Source organism: Drosophila suzukii (genome assembly GCF_043229965.1).
Source record: "Drosophila suzukii chromosome 2 unlocalized genomic scaffold, CBGP_Dsuzu_IsoJpt1.0 scf_2c, whole genome shotgun sequence".
In the NCBI taxonomy this organism is placed as follows: Eukaryota; Metazoa; Arthropoda; class Insecta; order Diptera; family Drosophilidae; genus Drosophila; species Drosophila suzukii.
The window spans coordinates 29,546,722-29,558,829 of NW_027255896.1; the positions used below are offsets into that span (position 1 = coordinate 29,546,722).

At 36.7% G+C, this 12,108-nt stretch overlaps 1 protein-coding gene across 1 annotated transcript; it reads left to right on the top strand.

The window, feature by feature from the left end:
- Nucleotides 1-2,942: 2,942 nt before the first annotated feature.
- LOC139354388 (uncharacterized) lies at nt 2,943-5,390 on the top strand. Its single transcript, XM_070998616.1, has one exon. It carries the CDS (start codon nt 2,943-2,945, stop codon nt 5,388-5,390), a length of 2,448 nt encoding a protein of 815 aa, XP_070854717.1.
- The last annotated feature ends 6,718 nt before the right edge of the window (nt 5,391-12,108 follow it).

Below are 12,108 nucleotides of genomic sequence, written 5' to 3' on the forward strand. Positions count from 1 at the left end.
AGATTCGTCGGAAAGTATGTAACAGGCAGAAGGAAGCGTTTCCGACCCCATAAAGTATATATATTCTTGATCAGGATCACTAGCCGAGTCGATCTAGCCATGTCCGTCTGTCCGTCTGTCTGTCCGTCCGGATGATTCCTGAGCTTCTTACACAGCGCAAGTTTGTTTCAGAAAAGTGCCACGCCCACTCTAACGCCCAAAACTGTGGCTCCTACAGCTTTGATGCTAGAATAAAAATTTTAACTGAAAAGTATTGTTCGCATCAATACCTATCGATTGACCCGAAAAAAGTTTGCCACACCCCCTTTAACGCTCACAAACCGCCCAAACCTGTGACGCCCACAATTTTCATGCTAGATAAAAAATTTTAACTGAAATGTATTGGTCTCGTCAATACCTATCGATTGATAAAAAAAGTTTGCCACGCCCACTCTAACGCCCATAACGCTAAAATCTGTCTACCGCCGGTTGGTGGTGCATTTTAATCTCGCTTTGCTGCTTGCATATCCCTTTGGTCCCTTTAGCTGAGTAACGGGTATCTGATAGTCGAGGTACTCGACTATAGCGTTCTCCCTTGTTATGTACTAAAGTTCTTGCTGTATTGAAAGAATCTACTAGAATCTTTTTCTTTCTTTTTTTAGTATGTCACTGCATACATATACAAATTTTGTATTTTATTTTTATTTTATAATTTAATTTAAATCTTATGCAGATCTTAGGCCTGGCTTCTGCTTATAGCCCTTTTTGATACACACTTATTGTGGTACATATAGGCTTTATACAAAATTTACGCTCTATCGGTATCAATTGTTTTTGATTCGATTTTAATAATAACATTGGTAGTGGAGTCCACGGCTTTAGTGTTAATTTAACCCATTTTGGATATTATTTCTGTAATGTATTCAAATTCTGTTTTAGATATTGCGTTACTTTTGATTAAAAAAATGTTCATTCATATTAAGTTATTTTCTTTATTTTCATATCCTTATTTTTTGTTATGACACGTATACTCGCAAGCTGTATTTTCGAAAGGCTTTTACAATCTGCAGGGCACTTTGGTTTTTTTGCTGCTTTCATATCTTTTTATACCCGTTACTCGTAGAGTAAAAGGGTATACTAGAATCGTCGGAAAGTATGTAACAGGCAGTAGGAAGCGTTTTCAACGCCATAATATATATATATTCTTAATCAGGATCACTAGCCGAGTCGATCTAGCCATGTCCGTCTGTCCGTCTGTCCGCCTGTCTGTCCGGATGAACGCTGAGATCTCGGAAACTATAAGATCTAGGCTATTGAGATTTGGCGTGCAGATTCCTGAGCTTCTTACGCAGCGCAAGTTTGTTTCAGCAGAGTGCCACGCCCACAAACTGCCCAAAACTGTGGCTCTTACAGTTTTGATGCTAGAATAAAAATTTTAGCTGAAATGTATTGTTCTCGTAAATACCTATCGATTGACCGAAATAAAGTTAGCCACGCCCACTCTAACGCCCACAAACCGCCCAAGCCTGAGGCGCCCAGAATTTTCATGCTAGATAAAAAATTTTAACTGAAATGTATTGGTCTCGTCAATACCTATCGATTGATCCAAAAAAAAGTTCGCCACACCCAATCTAACGCCCATAACGCTTAAATCTGTCTTCACCTGGTAGGTGGCGCATTTCAATCTCGCTTTGCTGCTTGCATATCTCCATTTCCCTTTGGTCCCATTAGCTGAGTAACGGGTATCTGATAGTCGAGGTACTCGACTATAGGGCTCTTCCTTGTTTATTTTTATAAGCATCTAATTATCTGTACGTGTTCTCTAATTCTTTCTTAATTTCTACCCAAGGTACTGGGGTAGTTTTTTCAGCATTTAGCTGCCTATTTAATTCTTTTATTTTTAAATTTAGGAAGTTTTTCTGACCTTCTCTCCTTTTTTTCTTATTGTTCTTTGTTGTTTCAGGCATTTATAGATAATTCATTAATTTTTTTTTTTTTAATTTTCTGAGGATATATATGTATATAGTTTGACATGTATCCCTACCTAGGTACCAAAAAATTAAGACCCGCAGCTAGAAACTGCCTGGTCTGTACAATTGGTGTTAATTATAAGTTTTTGCATCGCAGATGCATATAGATTTAATAAAAAACAAGGAAGAGCGCTATAGTTGAGTGCCTCGACTATCAGCTACCCGTTACTCAGCTAATAGGACCAAAGGGAAATGGAAATTTTCAAGCAGCAAAGCGAGTTTGAAATGCGCCACCTACCCGTGATCTTAATATGTGGTTATGTGGGTGGTAGACAGATGTAAGCGTTATGCGCGTTAGAGTGGGCGTTTGGATCAATCGATAGGTATTGACGAGACCAATAAATATCATTTAAAATTTTGTATGTAGCATGAAAATTGAGGGCGCCACAGGTTTGGTCGGCTTGTGGGCGTAAGAGTGGGTGTGGTATATTTGCGTAACAAACTTGCGCTGCGTACAGGGCAACGAAATCTAAGTCTGAGGTCCCATTTCTCTATCTTTGATAGTTTTCGAGATATCCGTGTTCATATTAACGATTTTTTAAAGTTTGTGGGCGGTTTGTGGGCGTTAGAGTGGGCGTGGGCGTTTTGGGTCAATCGATAGGTATTGACGAGACTAATACATTTCAGTTAATATTTTTTTCTAGCATGAAAATTGTGGGCGCCGCAATTGTCAAAATTGTAGGCGGCTTGTGGAATCTAATTCTATCTTTGGTTTATGAAATACCAACTTTGCCCTTTTTAATATTTTGGTGCTGCGCCACACTTTAGAGATTTTTTAGGACTTAGTGTTAAGACTACAACGGAAAGCATCGGACACCAAGAAAATGTGACAAGTTTAATCATTGAAATACAGTCCACTCAAATCGGGAAATAAACGTTTTTATTCTACACCATATCTTTGGTCCTTCGAGCCGGATTTAGTTACTGATTAACATGGATCAGTTTAAACTTTTGAAGGCAGCTAGAAGTCGTGCGAAGGCAAGCATTACGCGTTTGCTAACGGCGTCTCAAGATCCACGTGCGGGATCAAAATGGGAGCTTGATGAACTACAAGTTTCATTGGAAAGGCTCAACATCGTCTGGAAAGAATTCGAGTCCATCAGCGACCAAATGGTCCTTTTTGACGAAGAGGAAGGGTACGTCGATCCAGCCATCGACAACGAAAGGTACGAGGACAAGTACTTACAAGCCAGCACATTATTTCGCACCTCATACGCACCTGTGAAGAATCTCAGGAGAATGAAAGTGAAGGCAATAACTTCAGACAAGCTGGCCCCTGATGAGGCCGCACCATTGGCATCAGGAGTGGCAAACGAAAACCTAGTTCGTTTTCTGGAACAACAGCAGCAGCTCAACGAGCGTTTGGCTGAGCAAGAAGCAACGCTTTTAAGGGCAAACTCGGCAGCAAATGTAATGAATAATGAACTGCCAAAAATCCATATCAAGCTATTCACTGGCGACTACAAGGAGTGGCCAGCCTTTAAAAACATCTTCGAGAGTACGATCCATAGCAAGCAGCATTTGACAGCAATACAAAAGTTGCACTACTTGAAAACGTACATCACTGGGGAAGCAGCTGACTTGATACGACACATGCCAATAACGGATGCAGCTTACGAGGCTGCTTGGACTTGCCTAATTGATCGGTACAATAGACCACGTCACATTGTTAACACTCTGCTGGAGACATTTGTTAACTTACCTTCGACCGCCAGAGCAGATGTAACAGTTCTGCGCAAGGTGACGGACGGAGCCACCGAAATTGTAAGCGGCCTGGATGCAGCAGGGCAAACTAATAGGGACTGCTGGATTATACACTTCATTCTGGCCAAGATCGATGCTGAAACCCGTCGCAAATGGATCGAAGGAAGCCGGGAACTGGAATCTCCGTCTGTGGATGATCTACTTAAGTTTTTAGACCGACGTTGCGAGGAATTTGAGCTCAGCAAAAGTGAGTCAGACATAGACTCCAAGGTTGGCCCACAACATGGCAAGGCAAAGCGATCGTCACATGTTTTAGTATCAACGGAAGCAAACACTTGTGTGAAGTGTAACTCGAAGGAGCACAAGATCTACGCCTGCTCAAAGTTTGGTGAATTGTCAATCGAGCATAGACGCACATTTGTTAAGGCAAAATCTCTGTGCTTTAACTGCCTTAAGCCTGGGCATGTGTCGCGAAAGTGTGAATCCAAATTCACTTGCAAGTTTTGCCACAATCGTCACCACTCTCTGCTACATGCAGATATTCTTGGTCCGCAAGCCGCTGTCACTTCGACACACTCACGAGATGATGAAAGGCACATCCCAAGCGCTCCCGAAGATGCTACCGTCACCATCAGCCATATCGCACGGGCACAAGTGGCTTCCACAGCTGAATCCTTCTGCAACGGATCAACAACCGCAACACAGCCACAAGGGATACGAAAAAGTGCATTGCCAACAGCTCTAGTGTTTGTAAGAATCGCAACAGGATCGCACACTACCTGCCGGGTGCTTTTGGACAGTGGTTCGGAACTGTCGTACATCTCCGAGCGGTGCGTAAAGGCACTCGGACTGGCACGCTCACCGTCACGAATCTTGGTGACCGGAATCTCTTCAATCAATGCTGAGACAACTAGAGGCTGCAGCACACTGGACTTGCAGTCAAGGATCTCAGATCACACAATGAAGGTGCGTGCTAACGTACTCAGCAAAATTACCTCCACGTTGGCAAGACACGATATCGCCGCCTCAGCACTCAACTCATTCGCTGGCTTTGAGCTTGCGGATTCTGACTATCAATCGTTGGCGCCAGTTGATATACTCCTGGGCAGCGACTACGTTTGGACCGTGTTCACCGGTCAAAAGATGTTCGACAACCAGGGCAACATCATCGCCATTTCGACCATATTTGGATGGGTCACAACATCTATCGTTACTACTGGATGTTCATCTACAACAACAATGCACACGGCTATTGAAATTGACGAATCGCTACGGCGCTTTTGGGAGCTAGAGGATGTCAACCTGGAATTCCATGGGAAACCAGAGGACGATGAAGTTGAACAGAACTTTATGAAGACGCACACTCGGGACTCTAAGGGGCGTTACATCGTTGAACTTCCGTTCAAAAACTTCAAGGAACAGTTTTCGGATACTTTACAGGGAGCGCTAACAAGATTCAGGGGCGTAGAGCGCCGCCTAAAGAAAGACCCCAATCCGAGTTTTTACTTGCCCCAAAATCCTGTAACTACCCAAAAATTACGCGTCGTATTTGACGGCTCATTCAAGGACACGAATGGACGGTCCTTAAACGAAGCTCTGCACATTGGACCCAGCATTCTACGAAACCTTTTCTCGATTTGTATGCGTTTCACAATGTTCAAGTTTGTAAGTAGATAGGTAATACGGGAGCTGGCTCACTAGGTAATAAATCATGTCAAAAAAGGGGTTGCTTCTAACTTGTATTAAGTTAAGGGGAGGGTAATCTTAAATGTTTCAATTCTATAGTGGAGGTGGTGGTTCCTAACAGAATATACACAAAAACAAATGAGTTCGTTTGTTTAGTTAAATACGTTTTTATTTAGAGAAGGCTGTTTTGATATGTCTTGTTTTGTCTTGGAGGGGTGTTTTGTCATGCGTATGAATTTGTAAAACTATATTTAGGCGGAGGGGAAGTTGTTTTGTTATGCGTGGGCGTTTTGTTGATTCAATTAGGGTTGTAGTTGACATCTGTTAGTGTAACCTGTCTGCGGTCGTGTGGTCAAAAGGTGTTGGTTTGAGGGATATTAGATCGCATACTTTTGTGGTGTGAAACAAGCGTGAGTTCGGTAACCTCCCCCTCTTTAGCGAGCATTAGATGGGAAAGTGAGCGTAGGAGTGTAAGAGGGGTGTTGGTGGTGGTGGTTCCTAACAAAAACGTTGTTTTGTTATGCGTGGGCGTTTTGTTTGGTTTGAGGGATATTAGGCCGCATACTTTGTGGTGTGAAACAAGCGTGAGTTCGGTAACCTCCCCCTCTTTAGCGAGCATTAGATGGGAAAGTGAGCGTAGGAGTGTAAGAGGGGTGTTGGTGGTGGTGGTTCCTAACAAAAACGTTGTTTTGTTATGCGTGGGCGTTTTGTTGATTCAATTAAGGATAGTTTTAATAGGGTAGATTCAATTAGGGTTGTAGTTTACATCTGTTAGTGTAACCTGTATAGGGTCTTGTGGTCAAAATGGTGGTGGTTGTTGTGGTTCCTAACAGAATATACACAAAAACAAATGAGATCGTTTGTTTAGTCAAATACGTTTTTATTTAATCATATTTGAAAATTTTTTCTTATGCGCTTATAGAAAGAGAAAACGGTTACCTTCTAAGTTTTCAAAAATGTATGTGTTAAGGAGAAAAGTGGAAAGTAGTTCAGTTTTAGAAAACTATTTGAGTTGAGCGAACCGTTTAGAATCGTCGTGTGAACCCTCCGGTAATTCAAAAAACCATCTAGAATCGTCGTGTGAACCCTCCGGTAATTCAAAGAACCATCTAGAATCGTCGTGTGAACCCTCCGGTAATTCAAAGCTAAAGTAAAGTTGTGTTAATTTACGTTCCATCCGAATTCGATTTGTGTGAGCTTATCAAACTGATAAAAATTAAAATACTTTACTAACTGTAAAGTAAAGTTGTGTGAATTAGTACTACCCAGATTTGTGTTGTGTAAACTTATCAAATTGATAAAACGTAAAATACTTTACAGTTAAAGTAAAGTGCAACAAAAAAAAAATCAAAACAAAAAAAAATGAATAAGTATTGTGCAAAGTGCAACATTACCCTATCGGGTAACATTTCGTGGACTCATCATCTGGGAACGGAGCAACATAAGAAGAATGTTTTTGAACCAGTGGATTCAAGGATTTAAAAAATCAGTTCTGGATTCCAAGGAAGGATTGTTCACTACCTATATGAAAACACAAACAATGATGTAATTTATCCAACACAATTTATGGAGGAAGCAGGAGAAGCTTTTCTACCTCACTTGTATCCATTGTTGGAAAGTTATTCATCGGGGAAAATAAATTTTGAACTTTTTGGAGAGTACGGACTTTTGAAGGAAGAAAAGGAATGCATTGAAATAAAGTCTTTTCAAAGTAAGATGACAATAATTAGTGCCTACTCCAATATAGAAAATGAATATAAGGAACACATGGAAAAAATTTTGGCTAGGATGGAAGAATTCCAAGAAAGGGATAGTGGATGGACTTTGCTTCATCTCATTCGATTGGAGATGAATATTAATCAATATTCACCTTTAAGAGGGTCATCTTACATAAAACTACCCTCTTGTTTAGAAGCTAAAACACTAAATTTCACTGGATTGCAATTTCCACTTAAGCCTGCGGATATATCGAAATTTATGGAAATAAATAAAGATATAAATATTACACTTTTCGGGTTCGACGATGGAGTTATATTCGGACCTATATTTTACTCCCCTGAAGTGAAAAGAAATTATATAAATATGTTGATACTGGAGGAAGGATGTAAAGCACACTATACTTGGATTAAGAATCTCTCAAAGTAAGTTGTTTTATCATATCATTATTATATCTTGTTTTGGTTTTTGTTTTTAAATTTCATAATATTTACTTGCTTTCATACTTAAAAAAAAAAAAATTTTTTCCTGTGTTTATCTTTTTTTAGTTTGGTTTCCTCTCAAGTTTCGAGAGACAAATCAAAAAAATGGTTCTGTCAAATTTGCTTAAATTACTCATTGAGTGAAGAGGCTGCCAACCGGCATTCAGAAGTCTGTGGGAAAAAAGTCTCACGCTTACCCAACATGAAGGATGCCACTTTACGGTACACAAATGTTCAAAAGGAAGTGATGGTCCCATTCACAGTTTACGCTGACTTTGAATGCATCATTCAACCAATTAATAAAAACGAAACATTAAATTTAAATATTATAAATATACATAGACCTGTTTCATATGCATACTATATAAAGTGTGCACATGATAACAGCTTAGATAAGTTTGTTTTAGAAACTATATTCAACTCGGGAATGAATTTCCTGTTATCTCTATTAGAAAATTTAACTTTTATATATGAAAACTATATTTCAAAACCTGTTTCTATAATAATGTCAGATGTTGAAGAAGATGATTTCCGAAAATCTAATAATTGTCATATATGCAACACTCCTCTTTTATTGGATAGAGTTAGGGATCACTGTCACTTCAAAGGAAAATTTAGGGGGGCAGCACATAATGAGTGCAATTTAAAATATAAAGTTCCAAAAATTATTCCTGTTTTCTTCCACAATTTCACCAGGTATGATTGCCATCTATTTATTAAAGATTTGGCAATCATACCTGGTGAAATAAAGGTAATTCCATTAAATAAGGAACAATATATATCAATTTCAAAAATTATAACTTTAAGTAATGGTGATAACTTTGAAATCCGTTTTCTAGATTCGTTTCGATTTATGCCTTCTGCATTAGATACATTAGCTTCAAATCTAGATAGTGAACAAATGTATATAACAAGATCATTTTTCCCTAATGAAAATCATTTCAACTTAATGCGAAGAAAGGGTGTATTTCCATATGAATATTTAGATTCAGTTGAGAAATTAATTGAAAGTAAATTACCTCCTAGAGAAGCTTTCTATAGTTCCTTAACCGAAAATGAATGTTCAATTGAAAATTATACTCACGCACAAAATGTGTGGAATGAGTTTTCTTGCAATTATCTTAAAGATTATTTAGAATTATATTTAAAAACAGGTGTTTTATTAATGTCTGATGTCTTTGAAAACTTTCGAAGACTTTGTACTAAAATTTATTTACTTGATCCAGCACATTTTTTCACTACACCAGGATTATCATGGGAAGCTATGTTAAAATGTACTAAAATTAAATTAGATTTATTAACTGATACAGATCAGTATAAATTTATTCAAAGTGGTATTCGTGGTGGCTTAGTACAATGTACATGTAGATATGCTAAAGCAAATAATAAATATGTTGAGAATTTTGATAGTACTCAAAAATCATCATATTTGATTTATTTGGATGCAAATAATTTATATGGTTGGGCTATGTCACAATCTTTACCAAATGGAGGTTTTGAATGGATTTCAAGGGGGGAACTTGATAGTATAAACATTACAGAGATTGCAGATGATACTGAATATGGATACATTTTTGAGGTAGATTTAAAATATCCTTTAAAATTGCACAATAAACACAATGATCTTCCATTTTGTTGTAATAATAAGTTATTAACAAAGTCAGACAAAATAAAAAAATTAATTGCTGATTTAAGGGATAAAGAAAAATATATAATTCATTATAAAAATCTTCAACAGTGTATAGAAAATGGATTAATTCTAACAAAAATTCATAGAGTTCTTCGCTTCTTTCAGAAGCCTTGGCTAAAAACATATATTGATTTGAATACATTCCATAGAACTAATGCAAAAAATACATTTGAAAAAGATTTTTTTAAACTTTTAAATAATGCTGTCTACGGAAAAACAATGGAAAATGTCGATAAGCGCGTTAATATTAAATTAATTACTGAATGGGAAAGTGCTTCACCATCCGATTCTTCTGGTCCAAAAAGGCATTGTGGTAGATCTCTTATTTCAAAGTCAAACTTTCATAGTGTGAAACAGTTTTCAGAAAACTTCTTTGCCTTTCAAATGAAAAGATTAAATGTGTCGTACAACAAACCTTTATATTTAGGTTTTGCTGTATTAGATTTATAGAAATGGAAAATGTATGATTTTCATTATAATTATATCAAACCTAAATACAATGAAAATGTTCAATTAAATTATATGGATACAGATTCTTTTATATATACTATTAACACTGAAGATTTTTATAAAGATATTCAGAACGATGTTGAGATGAAGTTTGATACATCAGATTATTCTGATGAATTACTTAATCTCTATAATTTTCCTAAAGCTAATAAAAAAAGGTTGGGTTTTTTTTATAGATGAACTCAATGGAAGACCAATGACTGAATTTGTTGGTTTGAGATCAAAAATGTATGCCTTTAAAACATCTAATAGTAATGACAGCTCTGAAAAAACAGTGAAAAAATCAAAGGGTGTTAAAAGAAGTGCAATAGATCAATTAACTTTTAATAGTTTTAAAAAATGTTTGTTTTCGGAAGAGGAAGTGGTAGGTTCTATGTCAATGATTAGATCTAAAAATCATCTTTTATCAACAATTAAATGTAAAAAAGTAGTTCTCAGTCATAAAGACACAAATGTTCTTATACAAGACAATAAAATTAATACACTACAATATGGACATTATAAAATAGAAGAAAAAAGATTAGAAAATAAACTTAATGAAATAGATTCAAATATTTATGTTTATGAACAAAGAATAAAAGAAATAGAGAATTGTCCTAATAGAAATAATTATCAAGAGATTGAAATAGAAAAATTTAAGAAAAATATAGATGAATGTGAATTTGAAATGTTTTATACAGAACTAGAATTAAATTTACTAGATTGTAAAAAAAATGAATAAATGTAGCCTGTAATTGTAAATAAGACAGAACAAACATCGCTTTTTTATTTAAAGGTTAAAATTTAAGGTAATGTATAAACCAAATATTACACTTCACAATATTATTATTATTATAAAAATTTTTATTTAACAGAACAAACATCGCTTTTACTTACAGGTTAATATTAAAATTTATGAAAATGTACAGAACATGAAAAAATTTGAATTTAACAGAAGAATTACAATATTTTCTTTGAATTACATTCAATTTGCTTACTTTCTTCTATATTTAGTGGTATAGTTTGTTTATAGTTATCTATACCACCCTCTAATCTATACACTTTATTGTCATCATTACTTAAAGGAATTGATTTAATGTATTTATCATTATCTTCATCTAAATTAAACGGTATAGTTTGAACATAGTTATCTATACCACCCTCAACAAGAATAGTTTCATCCTCACTAGATGATCTTGGAATACATGGTTCCGGATTTTCATCATCATAAAGGATTGTATCATGGTCATCACCATCATCATCATCATCATCATCACCACCATACAAATGAAGAGAAAATTTGCCAACCTCTTTTTTATTATTGTTTTGGAGTTCTGAAAATATAAATATTTTACTATGTATATATATATACAAATATTATTTTATATGTATTCAACCAACCTTTTTGAGCTCCATCCAAAATGTTATTTTCAACTTTTTTATTAATGTTTTGGAGTTCTGAAAATATATATATGTCAGGGGCTGAGACATTTGCTGGTCTCCTTCTTGCATTTTTGCTGCAGTTGCGTAGTGAGTCGCGGTCAACGTCTTCTCCGTTTAGATATCAAAAGCAAAGTGAAGTCGGCTTCCTTCTGCCGGCTTCTTCTGACACACGTCAAAAGGTATTGCCTCATCCAATTGCAAATTCCTTTCTTTTCTCTCTCATATGCAATTCCTTTTTGGTTCTTCTCTCTCTCTCTCAGAGTCCTTGACCTAGACCATGACCGCGCCACACTCGGCTGAGACGACACTCTCTCTCGTTCTCAGTCCACGCTCTCAGCAATTGTGCAATTAAAAGGAACCACAAATAACCTAATGACTAGTTTATTTTATTCTTTATTCTTTCTCTTTCTTAATGCTTTACAGTTTCGTTTACATTTTCTTTCTTCTTATACATCTCCGACACGGCCATCCTGACTTTCACACGTCCTCGTGTGCATACTGTAACACTAGCTTGGTATCATTCTTGCTTTATTTCTCTTTTCATCTTTTACATCTTTCAACATCATTCTTAGCTTAATAAATAGTCTACACACACAACTTTATAAAATGCGTCATCAAATGTCGGTTTCGCAGGCTATCTCCCTTTTTCACATCATACAGTAAGTCAAATCAAACTTGTCACACCAGTCAACCGCGCCACACGCCATGACAGAACACTTCTGGTTCCACACTTGTGCCTTCGGCTTGACCTGGTTCAACTTTCTCTCAGTAGCTCGTACTCTTCTGCGCAAACCCGACCATTTGGCTATCCTTGTTATCAAACCACAGTTACAGGCTCTTGCCGCCCCACGCGACGCTTTGCACCTTTAGTGCCACGATCTGCTCAGAT

Bases quoted from the DNA above. Each gene is read 5' to 3' on its own strand.
- LOC139354388 (XM_070998616.1), top strand. From the start codon at position 2,943: ATGGATCAGTTTAAACTTTTGAAGGCAGCTAGAAGTCGTGCGAAGGCA.